Genomic DNA, 18,778 nt, shown 5'->3' on the forward strand with positions numbered 1-18,778 from the left:
TGCTGCTGCTGCTGCTGCTGCTGCTGCTGCTGCTGCTGCTGCTGCTGCTGCTGTTGGTGCTGCTGATGCTGCTACTGTTGGTCCTGTTGGTGCTGTTGATGCTGCTGCTGTTGGTGCTGCTGCCACTTCAGCTGTTGGCTCTGATAGCGTCGCTGCGGCTGTTGATTTTGCTGTTGATGCTGGTGCTGCTGTTGTTGCTGCTGCTTCTGTTGCTGTTGCTGCTGCTACTGATTGTGTTGCTGGTGAAGAGCGCGGGTGTTGATTTTCTTGCTGTTGCTGCTGAAGCTGTTGCTGTTGCTGGTGTTGCTGCTGCAGCAGTTTTTGTTGCTTTCGCTGTTGTCTTATGTCCTGCTGCTGCAGCAGCAGCAGCAGCAGCAGCAGCACCTTGCTCTGCTGCTGTGCTATCATTCCCATCCGTCTTCATCTCTCTTCCTGCTGCTGCCTCCACTCCTCCTCGATTAGTGCCGCTGCAGCTGCTCTGCTTTTGCTGCTGCTATTGCAATATTTGTTGCAATGTTTCTGTTCTTTCTGCTGCTGCTGCTGCTGCTGCTGCTGCTGCTGCTGCAGAGGGTCCTACAGCATATTTCCGTATAACTGGAGTGCTGCTAGCTCAGGAGCTGCGGGGCGGAGGCTGCAGCTCTTCGCATTTGCCTGAATTAATTTTAAATAACTTTAAAACAGCGTTGGGTAGAAGAGTAGGCAGACTCATCGGCAGCCTCTTCCCTACGGTGCGCTCCTCATGCTGCTGCTGCTGCTGATGATGATGATGATGCTGCTGCTGATGATGATGCTGCTGCTGCTGATGATGCTGATGCTGATGATGATGCTGCTGCTGCTGATGATGCTGATGCTGATGATGATGCTGCTGCTGCTCATGCTGCTGCTGATCATATTGCTGCTGATGATGATGATGCTGCTGCTGTTGATGCTGATGCTGATGATGCTGCTGCTGCTCATGCTGCTGCTGATCATACTGCTGCTGATCATGCTGCTGATGATGCTGATGCTGCTGCTGCTGTTTATGCTGCTGCTGATGATGCTGCTGCTGATGATGCTGCTGATGCTGCTGCTGATGATGACGCTGCTGCTGTTGCTGCTGATGCTGATACTGCTGCTGATGGGAATGTTGGTGCTGATGGTTCTGCTGCTGGTACTGATGCTGATGCTGCTGTTGCTGCTACTGATGATGATGTTGCTGCTTCTGCTGCTGCTGCTGCTGCTGCATCAGACACCTGAGTTTACGGGTCGGCGCATAATAACATTTCACAACCAAAGAGATTTTATTTTCTTTCGTCATCACCGCTATATCTTTCGCGAGCAAAAAAGGCTGAGGCCCCCTCTAGACCTCTCTTCCCTGCAGCAGCAGCAGCAGCAGCAGCAGCAGCAGGAGCAGCAGCAGCAGGAGCAGCAGGAGGAAGAAGAAGTGCTGCCTATAAACCCTAAAGTTGGTGCTGCGCTGCAGGAGATAGGGCCCCGCTTCACTCTGAAACTGCTGTGGCTGCATGCGGGGCTTTTCTCTAATAAAGAGGGTTTCTATGAATTTGTTTGGAGGCCTGACCTCAAGGTTGATAGGAAAAAAATGCTTATTTAAAACACAATACTCCTGCAGCAGCAGCAGCAGCAGCAGCTGCTGCTGCTGCTGCTGCTGCTGCAGATCCTGCGGTTGCTGCTGCACCTGCTGCGGGGGTACTGCTGCACCTGGTGCTGGTGCGGCTGCTGCTGCACATGGTGCTGCAGTTGCTGTTGCAGTTGCTGCTGCAGCTGCTGGTGCTGCGGTTGCTGCTGCAAGCGCTGCAGCAGCAGCTGCTGCTCCTGCTATACTTGCAGCGTTTTTAGGGGACGCAGTTCTCTGCCCATGTGTCGCGGGGGTCGCTGCTGCTGCTGCTGCAGCAGCAGCAGCAGCAAGACGTGCTGCTGCAGCAGACATTGTTTTTATTGTGAAGATATTTCTTTTGGCAGTAAAGGAGACAGGCAGACACTAAAGGGAAGCAAAATGAATTCTTAATCTGCTGCCCTCTAGCTAGCTAGCTAGCCAGCTAGCTAGCTAGCTAGCTAGAAGGGGGGAAGCTGCTGTTTATTATATTTAGATCTGCATAGTAGAAAAATATAAAACTGAAAAAGGACAAAAAAAGATGCGTTCATGAGGCCCTGCTGCTGCGTTGGGCAACTGATCCCAGCAGCAGCAGCAGCAGCAGCAGTTGGCAGCGATGTGCTGCTGCTGCACAGAGGAGACTGCTGCAGCTTCGTGCAGAGCCTATTAGCTGTTGTCTGGATAAGAAGTGTCTTCACGCTGCTGCTGCTGCTTCTGCTGCTGTTATTGCTGCTGCTATTATTGCTGCTGTTTTGGTTGTTGCTGCTGCTTCCTTGCGGAAGCAAAGAAGTGCTGCTCATTGGCAGCAGCAGCAAACCTGTGTTGCTGATCTTGCCGTTACTGCTGCTGCTGCTGGTGTTCGTAGTCGTCCTCCTGCTGCTGCTGCTGCTGCTGCTGCTGCTGCTGCTGTCTAGTGGGGAAGCGACTCCATGCCTCAAAGGCTTCAACAGCCACAGTCTGGGGCTCAGCCATCGCTCCAATACCTGCAGCAGCAGCAGCAGCAGCAGCAACAGCAACAGCAGCAGCAGCAACAACAACAGCAGCAGCAGCAACAGCAGCAGCAGCAGCAGCAGCAGATGAGTTCTTTGTTGCTGGAATGCTATAAAGAGAAAGAGAGGAAGAAAAAGAGACAAACAAAACACGCAAAAGGAGACAGAAGAATATAAAATAAAATAAAAGAAGACAAATAAAATAAAATAAAATAAGACAAAAGGAGACAGAAGAAGATAAAATAAAAGAAGACAAAAGGAGACAGGAGAAGATAAAATAAAATAAAAGAAGACAAAAGGAGACAAAAGGAGACAGGAGAAGATAAAATAAAATAAAGGAAGACAAAAGGAGGCAAAAGGAGACAGGAGAAGATAAAATAAAATAAAAGAAGACAAAAGGAGACAGTCGCCGCACCGACATCTCCGCAGATCAGGCGTTTGCAAATAGGGGGAATCACCTGCAGCAGCAAATAACGAGACTACTTGCGGTGTACGTACACTGCAGCAGCAGCAGCAGGACCAGCAGCAGCAGGAACAGCAACACTTGCAACAGCAGCAATACCAGCAGCAGCAGCAACAGAGGCAGCAGCAGCAGTGACAACAGCAGCAATAGGAACCTCAGCAACACCATCCATACCCGCAGCAGCAGCAACAGCAGCAGCAGCAGCAGCGGGAGCAACAGCAGCAGCACGTGCAGCGGCAGCAGCAGCAACAGCGGCAGCAACAGCTGCAGCAACACCTGCAGCAACAGCAGCAACAGCAGCAGCAACACCTGCAGCAACACCTGCAGCAACACCAGCAGCAACACCAGCAGCAACAACAGCAGCAACAGCAGCAGCAGCAGCCTACAATGGCTCCAAAGAGTTCAATTTGCTGTATTTGCTGCTTAGAGATCGGGTGTCTCCACATCTCGCTGTTCATTGCAGGGGCGACAACCAGCGGTTTGCTGCTGTAGCACCACGCGCGGCACACGCAGCTCTGCAAGCAGCAGCAGCAGCAGCAGCAGCAACAAAAGAAGCAGCAGTGAGACGCATATCGAGAGGTACAAGCTATGAAAGAGCTACGAAGAAGCTGTGTGCTGCTGCTGCTGGCTGCTGCAGCGCCGCAGCACACTCAACACACTAGACTACGTGCAGCAACTGCAGCTCCAGCAGCAACAACAACAGCAGCAGAAACAACAACAGCAGCAGCAGCAGCAGCACCAGAAGGTCATCACAGAGGCCGCAAGACATCTTGGCGAGAGTATTTGCGCTGAGGGGAGCGATAATAAATATATCTGCCCAACGACGCAGCTGTACGTACACCCCAGCAACAGCATGCAGCAGCAGCAGCAGCAGCAGAATTCAGCAACAGCTGTGCTGCGCTGCCGCTCAAGCAGCAAAGAGACCGGAGACAGCAGCAAAAACAAAAACGGAAGGCACTACTAGGAGCAGCCAGCAGCAGCAACAGGTGCAGCAGCAATCGATGATGCAGCAGCTGCAGCAGCAACACCTGAAGCAGCAGCAGCAACTGCAATTGCAGCAGCAACTGCAGCAGCGCCAGCAACTGCAAATGCAGCACCACCAAGTGTACTAACTGCAGCAGAAGCACCGGAAGCAACTGGCAACTACAGCAGCCGCACCAGAAGCAACTGCAGCAGCAGCAGCAGCAGCAGCAGCAGCAGCAGCAGCAGCAGCATCAGCAGCAGCAGCAGCAAGACCGAACCTCTATATGCAAGACAGGGTCTCCTCTTTGCTTCCATGACTTCCACTCTTCGGTGTCTCTGCGAGCGCGCTGCTGCAGCGACTCCGATAAAAAATGCAGTGCCTTCTCTGTTGCTATCAACTCCACCTGCAGCAGCAGCAGCAGCAGCAGCAACAGCAGCAACAGCAGCAGCAACAGCAGCAGCAACAGCAGCAGCAACGGCAGGAACAGTCCTAGCATAAAAATAAAGAGACAATTATTCATAGTCCCCCGCAACTGCAACCAATAGCAGCAGCAGCAGCAGCAGCAGCAGCAGCAAAGGCAGCAGAAGCAGAGCAGCAGAAGCAGCAGCAGCAGCAAGAGTAGCAGCACCTGAGCAGTCAACCCCTTGGCTGCTGCTGCTGCATGGATTTCTTTGATGAGTTCTTCTGTCTTTATTGTGGCGACAGATCCCGTTACTCCCAGCAAAACCCGCACAGTCCCTGCAACCAACACCCTAAACCCTAAACCCTAAGCCCTAAACCCTAAACCCTAAACCCGAAACCCTAAACGCTAAACCCTAAGCCCCAGGAAGAGAAATGTGGGACGCAGGGGCGAGTAAGAAGGGCTGTTTAGTGTTCGGCCGCTGGGGATAGTAAGTAGGCTAGAGTTAACGGTTTAGGGTTTAGGGTTTAGGGTTTAGGGTTTAGGGTTTAGGGTTCTGTTGTCTTGCCCTGTGCTGCCTGGGATCCATTCATCTTCCCTCTTCCTTCATTGGCTTTAAAGCAGTCGTGCTGCTGCTTCTTTTGCTGCTGTTGTTGCTGCTGCTGCTGTTACTGCTGCTGCTGTTACTGCTGCTGCTGTTGCTGTTCTTGCTGCAGTGTCGGTGGCGCTTCGCTGCTGCTGCTGCTGCTGCTGCTGCTGTTGCAGGATATTTTTTGTCTTTTGATTTTTTAATAAATAAAAATAAAATAACATTTAATAAATAAATAAATAAATAAATCGCAGCTTCATCTGTTTATTTTTCTGCTGCTGCCCTGTGGGGCCCCCCAGCTGTACGCCTCTCACCGCAGTCTTCACAATTAATATTATTTTATGCATTTGTTTGCATGCGTTTGTCTTATTAAAGACATTCCTTTGCATGCATTTTTATTAATAATAAACTTTAATTGAATGGCGCTCAGTGAATTAGCGTGCAGCAGCAACTACAGCAGCAGCCTCAACCGCTGCTCTTGCTGCTGCTGCTGCTGCTGCTGCTGCTGCTGCTGCTGCTGCTGCTGCGGCTGCTTTAGGCTGGGGCTGCTGCGGTGTATCTCCGCTGCAGTGTTTGCAGAGGTGTGGGGCCCTGCAGCTTCCGAGGAAGGATATTAACAATGAAGCAGGCAGCAGCAGCAGCAGAAGCAGCAGCAGCAGCAGAAGCAGCAGCAGCAGCAGAAGCAGCAGCAGCAGCAGCAGATGGCTGCTGACAGCATCGCCCAGGCATGCCAGCCCTAGCTAGCTAGCCAACACCCTAGCTAGCTAGCCAACACTCTAGCTAGCTAGCCAACACTCTAGCTAGCTAGCCAACGCTGTAGCTGGCTGGCCAGCCCACTGGATATCTATGTAACTCACTGGCTAGCTAGCTAGCACAGTAGCTAGCTAGCCAACACTCTAGCTAACTAGTCAACGATGCCTTAGCGGTGGGCTGCTGGCTAGCTGGTTAGCTGGCTAGCTGGCTAGCCACAGCCCATCTCGTGGGGGTCTCTGCATCCAAGTATGAGGCAAGCTGTAGCTAGCTAGGGCAAGCTGTCGCTAGCTGTGGGCAGCTGCAGCTAGCTGAGGAAGCACGTAGCTAGGGGCTCGGGTGTACAGGCAGCTTTTTGTGTTTTTGTCTGTCTCCTTTTCTGTTTATTATTTGCTGTTTGCATCCAGGCAGCAGCAAACAGCAGCAAACAGCGGCAAACAGCAGCAACTCCACCGCTTCACTTAACTACACTCTTCTTGCTTCCTTCTGCATGCGCTGCTGCATGCACTGCTGCATGCACAAAGCCCCAAAGCGAGATAAAAGCGAAGAGAGACAAAGACGCACAAATGGACGGAGTCTCTCTTTGTTGATGTCTTTGAGTTAGTGCTGCTTTAGTTAAATATACATAATACATTTAAATATATATTTATAAACATATCTATACACATATATGTTTTAATATATGCATTTATATATATATATATATATATATATATATATATATATGTCTGTATGTATGTATAATATTTATATGCATGCACGTGTATACAGAGACATGCACATACACACCTATTTATTAAATATATATATATAATATTATATATATATATATATATTATATACACAAATATATAAATATATATTAAAATCTATTTATATATGTACATACAAATCCACAACAATACACAAAATGTATTTACCTGCAGCTCAATGAAAACAGGCGTAGCATCTGTACATACACCTCAATATATATATATATATATATATATATATATATCTGCATGCATGCAGCAAGACGTGCATGCATCCACATACACAAATGCAAACACATAAACGCGTGCGGAGACAGAAAAATTCACTGGGCTGTATAAATAAACAAATTTATATATATATATATATGCATATATATAAATATATGTATAAATATATAGATATATATATATATGCATATATATATATATATAACTATACTTATTCATCTATATAGATATATATATATAGTTACATATATATATGTAAATGTATCTATACATACATAGATGTATATGCATGTATATATATATATATATATATATATATATATAGATAGATTGATAGATAGATAGATAGATATATAGATAGATATATATATATATAGATAGATAGATAGATAGATAGATAGATAGATGCATACATATATATATTCCCGTATCTACAAATATATGCACAAATATATATATATATATATGTATATATATATATATGTATATATATATGTATATGCACATATATATATATATATAGATTTGTGAAGGTGTATATTTATGTGTATGCAGAGAGTCATACACATAAAAGAAAGGGGCAGGACGAATCAGCCACCTGTCTGAGCCCAACCCCTAAACCCTAAACCCTAAACCCTAAACCCTAAACCCTAGCAAGACCCTTCACAGATCTTCAGGCGCAGCCTGGCGACCTCCTGTTGCCCATCGGAGACAGCAATCTGCAGAGGAGACAGACGGAGACAGGAGGAGACAAATAAATAAATAAAATGAATATATAAATATATGCATATATATGAATGTATATACATATTATAACATATATCTTCTCCTGTCTGTATAAAGAAAAAGAGATTGGAGTGTATGCAGAAAAACAAAGACAAACAAAACCCTTAAACGAATGCATGCAGCAACACAACAAGAGGGCTATGTATATAAATGCATATGTATATATATATATATATAGATGTATATATGTATATATATATATATGAATAGATAAATATAAATATAGATATATATAATATATAATATATATGTGGGTGTATGCATGTATATTGATATACATATATATTTTTACACAAACAGAGACACGAGCAAGAGACAGCAGCAGCAGAGACAGAAAGGAGACAGCAGCAGCACAAAAGAAGAGACAGCAGGCAGAAAGAGGAGACAGCAAAGAGACAAAACATAAAACAAACAAAACTCACAGTAACTCTGTCTGCTGGGGGGTATCTGAAGACAAGCTTGTCTTTCCAGGTGTCTTTGCTGCTGCTGCTGCTGCTGCTGCTGCTGCTTCCCTTCTCCTTCTTCTCTCTGTTGTCTCTTTTGCTTTTTGTCTCTGCTCTGCTGTCTCCTTTTAAATCTGTCTCTGCCTGCGCTGTCTCCTCTTCACTGTCTGTAGCCCAACGCAGCAGCAACGAAGAGGGGTCCCCAGGCAGCTCCAGCCGCAAACGAACAGAGACAGGCTCCTCTTGCTGCTGCTGCTGCTGCTGCTGTTGACGCTGCTGCTGGCGCTGCCGATGCTGCTCTTGCAGAGCCAGCAGCCGCTGCTGCTTCTGCTGCAGCTGACGTTCTTCTGCCCTAAGTGCGTCTAGCTGCTGCTGCAGCAGCATCTGCTCCTGTAGCTGCTGCTGCTCTTGCTGCTGCTGCTGCTGCGACCGCTGCACACAAACAGAGACAAGACTGCAGCAATCTAATATACTGAGGGAAAGGGACAGAGACAGCAAACAACAAGTTGAGAAAGGAGACAGAAGGAGACAGAAGGAGACAGAGGCAGACACCACGCTTGGGTCTATCTGCTGCAGGAGGCAGCAGATAGAGACAACGATACTGCAACAACTCACACAGCCACACGCGACGTGCTGCTGCTGCTGCTGCTGCTGCAGTTGGTGGGCCGGCTGTTGCTGACGTGGCTCCTGTGCTCTCTGTAGTTGCACCAGACGCCGCTGCTGCTGCTGCTGCTGCTGCTGTTCAGGCTGCTGCTGCTGCTGCAAGTGACGGCCTTTATGTATGGCCTGGGGCTGACTGAGCCGCTCCCAAAAAGGAAGCTGCTGCTGCTGCTCCTGCTGCTGTTGCTGTTGGTGCGACTTGCGCACTGCGCTGCGTGGGCGTGCTGCTGCTGTGGCTGCAGCTGCTGTGGCTGCCGCTGCTGCAGAATGTGCCCTTGGGGTCGGCCGCAGCTGCGTGTCGATGCGTCTGCTGCTGCTGCTGCTGCTGCTGCTGCTGCTGCAGGGGCTAGCGGCGTGTCCCCCCGTACAGAAGGAGAAGAAGCGCTCCTGATAGAGCTGCTGCGGGGATAAAGATGTGCTGCTGCTGCTGCTGCTGTTCCTGCGCTGCTGCTGGAGCAGCAGCTGCCGCTGCTCTCGTCGCTGCTGCTGCTGCTGCTGCTGCTGCTGCTCCTTTAATGAGTGCCTTAAGGAAAGAATAGGCCCTGCGATTGTGCCGCCAGCTAAAGGAGACAATATACCCGCAGGTGCCCGTTCGTACACTGCAGCAGGAGCAGCAGCAGCAGCGGCACCTGCTGCTGCTGCTGTTGTTGCTTGGGGTGAAGCAGCAGACACCTCGCGCTGCTGCGGCTCATCCCTGAATCTAACCTGTTGGCGAGGGAGTGAGGAAAGCGCTGCAGCAGCGAGAGTTTGCTGCTGCTGTTGCTGCGTAAGCTGCTGCTGCTGCTGCTGCTCTTGCTGCCACGTAGGAAGCACCTGCGATTCAAAGGGTTCTGGCTGCTGTTGCTGCTGTTGCTGCGGCTGCTGCTGGCGTTGCTGCTGATGCTGCTGCTGCTGGAGCGGTTGCACAGCCTCCTCCGCCATCAACTTCCGTAGCCGCTGCAGGACAGCAGCAGAAGAATACCGATCCTGTTGCTGCTGCTGCTGCTGCTGCTGCTCCCGCTGCTGCTGCTGCTCCTGCTGCTGCTCTGAGGGCCCTTCTAGAGCAGCTCTGAGAGCAGCAATTCGATGCTTCAACTCTGTCAGAGAGGGACAGGAGGCGAGCCGCTGCTGCAGCGAGTCAGGTGGAGGCTGTCTCCCGTGCTGCTGCTGCTGCTGCTGCTGCGGGGTGGGCTGCTGCAGCGCTTCTCTCTCCACTGCAGCAGGCATATTGCCCCTTGCAGCAGAAGCAACAGGGAGACAGCCGGACGTGCTGCTGCTGTACAGGGATCTCTGGGGAAGCTGCTGTCTCTGCTGCTGCTGCGGCGGCAAGGGCCGATGCTGTTGCTGTTGCTGCTGCTCCTGTTGCCGGAGCAGCAGCAGCTGCTGCTGCGTGCTGTCGTGGGGTTGCAGCTCCGGGCTTGCTGACAGAGCAGCAGTACTCTGTGAGCTCCCAAGCAGCAGAGATGATTGCTGCTGCTGCTGCTGCTGCTGCTGCTTCTTCTTCTCTGGAAGGAGAGGCGACGAGAGGTGTAGTTGCTGCTGCTGCAGCGCTGCAGCAAACGCAGCAGCAGCAGCTTGCAGCTGAGGAGACAGCGCAAATTCATTTTCGAGGTCTGACAGCAACAGGGGACCTCCACTAGGTGCATAGGCGGCGAAGGCATCCGCTGCTGCTGCCGCTGCTGCTGCTGCTGCTGCTGCTGATCCTGCTGCAGGTGATGCTGTCCTGGTTGCTGGAGAGGGCTGAGACCCCAACAGTGTCTGCGTGGGACTGGCATGCTTTCCTGCTGCTGCTGCTGCTGCTGCTGCTGCTGCTGCTGTGGGTTCAGCTGCACCAGAGTCATTTGCGGCATCCTCCTCCCCCTCAGCAGAAGCAGCAGCATCATCTTGCATGTCCGCAGCAGCAGCTGCTGCAGCAGCAGCAACAGCTGCAGCTGCCTTGCGATGAAGCTTCTTCCCTGCTGCAGCAAGCAGCCTATCTGCTTCCCCAGTGAACTCCCCTGGCAGCAGCAGCAGCAGCTGCCGCAGCAGCAGCCGCGCGTGCTGCAGCTGTCCTCCAAAGGCTGCTCGCTGCCGCCTCATTGCTAGCAGCAAACCGTGAAGCAATTCAAGCAGACGCTGAGCTGCTGCAGCAGAGATCTGTGGCTGCTGCTGCTGTTGCTGCTGTTCTTGCAGTGGTGCTGCTGCGAAAGGATGAGCAGCAGGGGAGTGGTGCCACGACTCTGCTGCTTCTGCTGCTGCTCCTGCTGCCGCTGCTGCTTCTGCTGCTGGCTCTGCTGCAGCAGCTTCTGCTGTTGCCGCTGCTGCTTCTGTTGCTGCTGTTGGCTCGGCTGTTGCTGCTGCTTCTGGTGCTGCCGCTGCTCCTGTTGATGCGCTGCTGCTTTGTGTCTCGCGCTCTGCTGCTGCTGCTGCTGCTGCTGCTACTGGGGAGTGCATAGCGCAGGGAGGAAGCATGCGAGCAGCAGCAAGGACTCCTTCAGGTGTATAGGCAGCTCCCTCCTGCTGCAGTGCCTCGGAGAGAATGTCTGCGCAGCAACACCTCTGCAGCTGCTGCTGCTGCTGCTGCTGTTGCTGCTCTGCGGCTGATTGCTTTTCCGCTTCGCGGTGCTGCTGCTCTTGCTGCTCTTGTTGCTGCTCATGCTGCTCTTGCTGCTGCAGCAGCAAACTTTGTTGCTGCTGCTGCGTGTGCTGGCCTTCGGGCTCATCTAGCAACACCCCTTCGTGCTGCTGCCGTTCCTGCTGCTGCTGCTGCTGCTGCTGCTGGGTGTAGTCCTGCTGATTGCCCCCCATTTTCATCAGCGAAGCGCGATGGCTGTTGCTGCTGCGGCGTGTTGCTGTTGCTGCTGCTGCTGCTGCTGTTGCTGCTGTTGCGCTGTGTGTGGTGAGATTGCTCCTGCTGCTGTTGCTGCTGTGCTGTTGCAGCTTCGTCTGATTATAGATAAGGGCTCTACCGGGTTGCTGCTGCTGCTGCTGCTGCTGTCCTGGTCTGTCTGGTTGTCGAGTGGAGCTTGTGGCCTGCTGCTGCTGCTGCTGCCGAGCAGCAGCAGCAGCAGCAACAACAACAACAACAGCAACGCTGCTGAGCACAATAAATGCAAAAGAAAATATAAGAAAAAAGACAGAAGAAAGGCAGACGCCTTCTGCTGCAGCAGAAGACAGCTCGCTAGCCCCTGGGCCTCCTGGGAGTCCCTCCCGCTGCTGCTGCTGCTGCTGCTGTTGCTGCTGCTACTTTTTGTGTAGCTGCTAGTAGATGAACTGAAAACAATAAGCAAAATATCTTTGTTTTGTTTTGCTGCTTCAGTGCCGGCTGCTGCAGCTGCTGCAGCTGCAGCGCGCCCTATGCGCGGCGTTTGAGCTGCAGCAAGCAGGCTGGAGGGACAGGACTGCTGCTGTTGCTGCTGCTGCTGCTGCGGCGCCTGCTGCTGCTGCTGCTGCTGTAGCTGCTGCTGATGCTGCATGCGCTTAAATGTGTCTGTCTTTCATTGAAAACTCTAAAACTAAAAGAAATAAAATTATGTTTTAAGGTTTGCAGGCTGCTTGCTGGGCAGCGGCGAGCAGCAGCAGCCCCACGTGTTGAGGCCCAGCAGCAGCAGCAGCAACAGCAGCAGCAGCAAGTAGGAGCGACTACTGCCGCTACTGCTGCTAAGCTGAGGAGCGGGCTGAAGTTGTTATGGTTTTATGTGTTTCTTTGTCTTCTATAATGAAGCTCTCACTGCACAGATAGCTGTCTGTACACCTCAAGCTGCTGCTGCTGCTGCTGCTACTGTGCTGCAGCTGCCGCTCCGGCTGGTCTTCTTCTAATTTGACTGCTGCTGCGTCTTCCTTGTCCTTGAGATCTGCTGCACATGCTGCAGCTGTTGCAGCAACAACAGTAGCAGCAGGACGGAGACGGAGAGCAGCGGCTTCTGCTGCTGCTGCTGTTTGCCCGTCGTTGTTGCAGCTGCGACTGCAGCTGCTGCTGCAGCTGCTGCAGCTGCTGCATCTGCAGCAGCAGCAGCAGAGCGCGCAGCTTCTGCAGACGTTTGCTGCGCATGTGCTCCTGAATATTTACTTTGGCCCCAGGGCCTCGCTCTCTCCGCCGCAAGCCCTAAACCCTAAACCCTAAACCCTAAACCCTAATCCTTGACATAAAAGCCCTTGGCGCCAGTAGCTGCGTCAAATAACGCGATAGCGTGCTTTTACTGCAATGAGAAGAAACAGAGACAGCAGCAACAGCAGCAGCAGCAAGGTAACAACGCGAATCCTTTGCTGCTGCTGCAACGACCGCCACAGGAGCAGCAGCAGCAGCAGCAGCAGCAGCAGCAGCAAAGCGCTCGCTGCATGCGGCTAAGCCGCTCAGTGCCCGCCTTCGGAGCAGCTGCTGCTGGCAGGACCGCAACACCACCAGCTGCAGCAGCATCCCCTGCAGCAGCAACAGCAGCAGCAGCAGCAACAACAGCAGACTCCTAACCCTCCGCTTCTTCTAACCAACGAAGATGCCTCTACCCACAGGAGAGCGTCGGTCAGTTGCGTAAGTTGTGATCCTTGGTGCTGCTGCTGCTGCTGCTGCTGCTGCAGCTTCTCCCGACAGTGTTGCTGCTGTTGGTGCCGCTTCTTGTGCTCCTCCTCTTGCGGCTGTTCCCTTGCTGATAGTGTGTCTGCTGCTGTTGCTGCTGCTGTTGCTGCTGCAGCAGCAGCAAGAGCAATAGACTGTATGTATGCATGTGTGTATATGTGTGCTACCCAGGGGGCCCCCCAGCAGCGATTCGCACGTAGACTCTGTAGCGGGGGGGGGCCCCAAGCCTCCTGTTCAGGGCCCTCGTCATTTTGCTGCAGCCTTCACTAGGGGCCCCCCGAACCCTTCTGCTGCTGGAGAGGCATGGACCCCTTCAGGGGGCCCCCCACACTGGGGGGCCCCCTCAGAAGGGGGTACCCTACGTTGGCGTGGGGGCCCCCAAGGCGCTGGGGGGCCCCTAGGGGGCAGCCCTATCATAGGTATTGAAAGGGATGGAGGGTACTACACAGAGACAGTTAATCATATGTTAGATGAATGCACTGATTCAGCAGAAGGGGGGGCCCCCGGGGGGCCCCCCTCTTCAGACCCGCTAGGGTTGCTGCAAGACGAAAGGGATATGCTGCTAAATAGAGGCAGGGGGGCCCCTGGGGGCCCAGGGGGCCCTGGGGCCTCTGGAGACAGTAGCAGCCTTACAGGGTATTGTGCTTTGTCTCAAGATCAGGGGGCATCTGCTGCTGTAGCAGCGCAGTTAGCAGATACTGCAGATCGTCATTCGTTTGCTGCTGCGCTGCAGCACCACCAGCAGCACCAGCAGCAACAGCAGCAGCAGCAGCAACAACAGCAGCAGCAGCCGGTGCTGCAGCAGCCGGGGGCACGGGTCTCCTTCGGTCGCCTTGACTCTATCTCTTCTGCTGCTTCACAGGATTCAGGGATAGGGGGCCCCCCTGGTACTGGGGGCCCCGGGGGGCCCCCCGGTGTCCCAGGGGGCCCCCCTGCACCTCGCAGCAGCAGCTCAAGCGAGGACAGCAACCAGCTGCTGCTGGGGCAGAGGCCGAGCCGTTACATTTCAATTGCTGCAGTGTCTTATGGAGGAGCAGCACAAGCAGCAGCAGCAAGAGAGGAGGGGACAGAGGTGTGGGCCCTCGGGGAGAAGGGCCCCTTCGGTCAGAGGGCCCGTCTGCGTCGACATGTTATAATTCGAATACACAAAGGCATTCATCAAATACTAGAGCTGCAGGTAGCTGCTGCTCTCTGTCTCCTTTGCTGTCTCTGCTGCTCCCTGTCTCCTTTGCTGTGTCTGCTGCTCTCTGTCTCCTTTGCTGTCTCTGCTGCTCTCTGTCTCCTTGGCTGTGTCTGCTGCTCTCTGTCTCCTTTGCTGTCTCTGCTGCTCTCTGTCTCCTTTGCCGTCTTTGCTGCTGTTTGTCTCCTTTGCCGTCTTTGCTGCTGTTTGTCTCCTTTGCTGTCTCCACTGTTGCTGCTGCTGCTGCCGCTGCTACTGCTGTTGCTGCTGCTGTGGTGTTGCTGGTGCTGCTATTACTGCAGTTCGTGGTGCTGTTGTTGCTGCTGCTATTGCTGGTTCTGCTGGTTGTGATATTGCCGCTGCTGCTGCTGCTGCTGCTGCTGCTGTTGCTGTTGCAGGTGGCGGAGGTGCTTCGTTTGCTTCAGGCGGAGTGTATAGACAGCACTCGGTCTCGTGCATGCATATTAACGTATAGGGACTGTCGGCAGGCGTTTACTGATGTACACCCTATTCCTTCAATTGAAATAAGGAGACATGTTATTTTAATTTGTCTCCCCCCTATTACTTGCTTCCTTCTTAAAGACACTGTTTATCTGCTCGTTACTGAAGACCTTAAGGCTGACGAGCTTATCTTTCAGCTGTGTAGACTTACAAAGTATTACGCTCACCACCAGCAGCAGCAAACAGCTCCTCCTCCTGCTCCTGCTGCTGCTGCTGCTGCTGCTGGTTGTCCGCCCGCTCCCCCTCCTGCTGCTGCTGCTGGAGGTGCTGCTGCAGTAGGAGTAGCGAACGAGCAAAACTCTGCTGATAAAATGCAGAGAAGAGACTCCTATAAGACAATTCCATTCAGACACCCCCAGCTGCAGCAGCAGCAGCACCTGCAGCAGCAGCAGCAGCAGCAGCCGCACCAGCAGCTGCATCTGCAGCAGCAGCAACAGCATCAACACCAGCAGCAAATTGGTCTGTCAAAAGACGCAGCTAATCTCGGGCACGTCCATCCGCTGCAGCCAGCAGCAGCTCAGAGAGACAGCAGCAACATTAACAACAGCACCGCGGTGCTTCCGGGCTCCTCTCCTCAACCCCTGCAGCAGCAGCAGCAGCAGCAACAGCAGCATCAGCAGCAGCAGGTCTCTGGGGGCCCTACTCAGAACTCTTCACAGCCACCCAAGGTTCCAGGGGCCCTGAGGGGCCCCCCATCGGGCCCTTCAGTGGGGCCCCCTGGGGGGGCCCCTGTGGGGTCTCCTGTGGGGCCCCCTGGGGGGCCCCTGGGGGGCCCCGGTGTGGGGGCCTCCGGATTGCCTCAAGGGGTCAGCGCAGGGGCCCCCTCTGCTGCTGGTGGGGGCCCCTCAGGTGAAGGGGCCCCCAGCGGAGACTGGGGGCCCCCAGTTTTAGAAGGTGAAGACGCTGTAAAAGAATTACAAGCTGAAGGGGGAGGGGGCCCCTCTCGAAGCTGCTGCTCTATGAGCAGCAGCAACAGCCACAAGCTGCCGTTTGAGTTTGCTGCACTGGAGTGTATATTTTTTGCTGCATTTCAGCAGCTAAATGCAGGTTTGTTCTGTCTCCTATTTACTTGTCTTTGTTCGCCTACTGTCTCCGTTTGTCTGTCTCTGTCTGTCTCCTTTTGCTTCCTCATCTTTGCTGTCTCCTTTATTGTGTTCTCTGCTGTCTTCCTGTCTCTACCTCCTTTTTTGTCTCCTTTCTTTGTTGTTATATAATATATATATAATATATATATACCTGTCTCTGTCTCTAAATAGACATAGTATGTGTCTCCTTGTGTATTTCTTTTTGTCTCTGTCTCTAAATAGACACAGTAAGTGTCTCCTTGTGTATTTCTTTTTGTCTCTGTCTCTAAATAGACATAGTAAGTGTCTCCTTGTGTATTTCTTTTTGTCTCTGTCTCTAAATAGACATACTCTACCTCGAGGGTAAATACAGCGAGGCACAGCACAGGACACGCACAAAGGGGGAGTTGCTGTCTCTATTGATGGAAGACCTTCACGCTCTTAAGGAACCCATTTCGCTCTATCAGGTCTATAAACCCTAAACCCTAAACCCTAATTTACACGCTCTAGGGGCCCTTCTAGGGGCCTCTTCGGGCCCCCTTAGGGCTCTCTAGGGGCCCCTCTACGCATCTTTAGGGGGCCCTCTAGGGGTCTGTGGGGGCCCCTCTACATACCTTTAGGGGGCCCTCTAGAGGCTTTTGGGGGCCCCCCTAGGCATCTATAGGGGGGCCCCTAAAGGGGCCCCAGGGGACCTCTGGGGGCCCCTTTATTTGTCTCTATTGGCGTGATGTTGCTGAATCGGTTGTCTAGATGCAGAGCGAAGAGAGGAGATTAAATTAGACAGGGAGAGAGAGACCCATTCTAAAGGGTTTAGGGTTTAGGGTTTAGGGTTTAGGGCTTGTATGGGTTTTGTTTGCAGGACAGAGTGGATGCGTTTGATAAGGCATTCGATGAACTGATCAGCAATAACACCTATCTTCAGCGAATGGAGTTATCTAAATACGCTAGACACCCCAACCTCTATGAAGAGCCCGCAGACAAGGCAACTAACCCTAAACCCTAAACCCTAAACCCTAAACCCGAGGCTTGCAGCTCCATTAGCCGCATCTCCAAAATAGAATCTTTACTCACTTTATTACCCTCCTACTCCAAACCCCTATAATACCCCCACCTGCAAAATATCATGTCTTTCTTGCTGTTGCTGCTGCTGCTGTTGCTGCTGCTGTTGCTGTTGCTGCTGCTGCTGCTGTTGCTGCTGTTGCTGCTGCTGGTGCTGTGGATTTTCAGGAGGCAGTTAACCCGGACCTTGAAATTTTGCTAGAGTACTTCGACCAGGAAATAGACCAGGTGAGAGTCCAGGGTTTAGGGTTTAGGGTTTAGGGTTTAGGGTTTGAAGTTCAGCTTGTGTGTAAATACCTCGCACTGATAATAATGTGTGCAGTTCCCGTGTCTGGGCACCAAGTGCATCATGACGAGGATTTAGGGTTTAGGGCTTAGGGTTTAGGGTTTAGGGTTTATGGTTTAGGGTTTGGGTTTATGCTTTACCGTTTAGGCATTATGCTTTAGGGTTGAGGGTTTATCATATAGGGTTTAGGGCTTAGGGTTTAGGGTTTAGGGTTTAGGGTTTAGGGTTTAGGGTTTAGGGTTTTTGCAGTTCAAGATCCGGGTGCGGCATTTAAAAGGGTCTATTGAAGACAGCGAGAGGCTCTTGACTTTGCGTTTGGCGGTTATGCGAAACTCTCTAATTAAATCTGAGCTTGCAGCAACTTTGTTGGCTGCAGGGCTCGCTGTAGGCACCTCCATATCCGGTACCAAACCCTAAACCCTAAACCCTAATTAACCCTAATAAACCCTAGTATTAACCCTCATTAACCCTAATAAACCCTAATATTAACCCTCATAAAATATATAAACCCTAATATGAACCCTAATAAACCCTAATAAACCCTAGTAATAACCCTAATAAACCCTAATAAATCCCACCAACGAACTGCACACACACCACGCTGTCCATGGAGCTGAACCCTAGTCACAGGCGATTGCCCTCCGCGGTTTAGGGTTTAGGGTTTAGGGTTTAGATCTAAGGCCTGGGTGGGGGTTAAGATACAAAGCCTTAGCTTTTATACTCTATTAATGGGGTTGAGGGTTTAGTGTTTAGAGTTAGGGCTTTGTCGCTGATATTGGGTTGCGGGGAGTGTATCTGCTGCAGCCGCGTGCTCGTAGGTGGAGGGTTTAGAGTTTTTAGGGTTTAGGGTTTAGGGTTTAGGGTTTGGCGGTTGGGGTTTTTCAGGGATTTTTGGGATGAACCTGCAGAACGGAAATGAAGAGGGGAGCAGCAGCCACACGATGTTTATTTTGGTGTCATCTGTCATTGCATTTACTGCTGTTTTGTCTCTCCTCGCTGTCCTTTATCTCGTAAAAACCATCCGACTTTGACCTGCTGCTGCTGCAGCTGTTGCTGCTGCTGCTGCTGCTGCTGCTGTGGGGCTGGCAGCAGCACCAGCAGCAGCAGCAGCAGCAACAGCAACAGCAGCAAGCGAAAGAGCCCGCCGGCCGGGCAGCAGATTCTAACGCCTGCCCATATATTAGTAATGGCTACACAACAGATGCAGCAGTAACAGTAGCAGTAGCTGCAGCAGCAACAGCAGCAGCAGCAGTAGCAGCAGCAGCAGCAGCAGCAGTGCATTTCAAGGGAGACCTCTCAAGCGAATGCGCTCATCATAGTTGGCAGCGTTTTGCTTCTAGGGGGCCCTAGGGGGCCCCTCAGTTACATGTCCTGGTAAACCCTAAAATATTTTGAGGGTTGGAGGCCCCGATGAAAACAACTGAAGGTTTATGCAGATGCTGTATGAAGCTCGAAGAGATATATCAGACAGTTTCCCGCAAACCCTAAACCCTAGTAAACCCTAGGCCCCTTGCTCAAACCCTAAACCCTAGTAAACCCTGG

General features: G+C 51.9%; 4 protein-coding genes across 4 annotated transcripts; 2 read left to right on the plus strand and 2 right to left on the minus strand.

Moving 5' to 3' along the window:
* Nucleotides 1-699: 699 nt before the first annotated feature.
* EAH_00046120 (hypothetical protein) lies at nt 700-1,236 on the plus strand (the record flags this gene model as incomplete). Its single annotated transcript, XM_013391540.1, has 1 exon — nt 700-1,236. A coding segment is annotated over one exon (537 nt), but the record flags the coding sequence as incomplete, so codon positions are not given.
* Nucleotides 1,237-2,428: 1,192 nt separating this feature from the next.
* On the minus strand, nt 2,429-3,812 carry EAH_00046130 (flavoprotein domain-containing protein, putative; the record flags this gene model as incomplete). Its single annotated transcript, XM_013391541.1, has 4 exons — nt 2,429-2,574; nt 2,996-3,038; nt 3,430-3,558; nt 3,783-3,812. The coding sequence occupies 4 exons, from the start codon at nt 3,810-3,812 to the stop codon at nt 2,429-2,431; spliced, it is 348 nt and encodes a 115-aa protein (XP_013246995.1).
* A 3,504-nt stretch (nt 3,813-7,316) lies between these two features.
* EAH_00046140 (hypothetical protein, conserved) lies at nt 7,317-12,049 on the minus strand (the record flags this gene model as incomplete). Its single annotated transcript, XM_013391542.1, has 4 exons — nt 7,317-7,328; nt 7,935-8,387; nt 8,571-11,670; nt 11,727-12,049. 4 exons carry the CDS (start codon nt 12,047-12,049, stop codon nt 7,317-7,319), a joined length of 3,888 nt encoding a protein of 1,295 aa, XP_013246996.1.
* Nucleotides 12,050-13,066: 1,017 nt separating this feature from the next.
* On the plus strand, nt 13,067-18,267 carry EAH_00046150 (corA-like Mg2+ transporter domain-containing protein, putative; the record flags this gene model as incomplete). Its single annotated transcript, XM_013391543.1, has 7 exons — nt 13,067-13,092; nt 13,318-14,323; nt 14,725-15,874; nt 16,751-16,764; nt 17,119-17,178; nt 17,486-17,639; nt 18,122-18,267. 7 exons carry the CDS (start codon nt 13,067-13,069, stop codon nt 18,265-18,267), a joined length of 2,556 nt encoding a protein of 851 aa, XP_013246997.1.
* Nucleotides 18,268-18,778: the final 511 nt, after the last annotated feature.

This window comes from Eimeria acervulina, genomic scaffold, assembly GCF_000499425.1.
Source record: "Eimeria acervulina Houghton genomic scaffold, Eah_scaff676, whole genome shotgun sequence".
Taxonomy (NCBI): domain Eukaryota; phylum Apicomplexa; class Conoidasida; order Eucoccidiorida; family Eimeriidae; genus Eimeria; species Eimeria acervulina.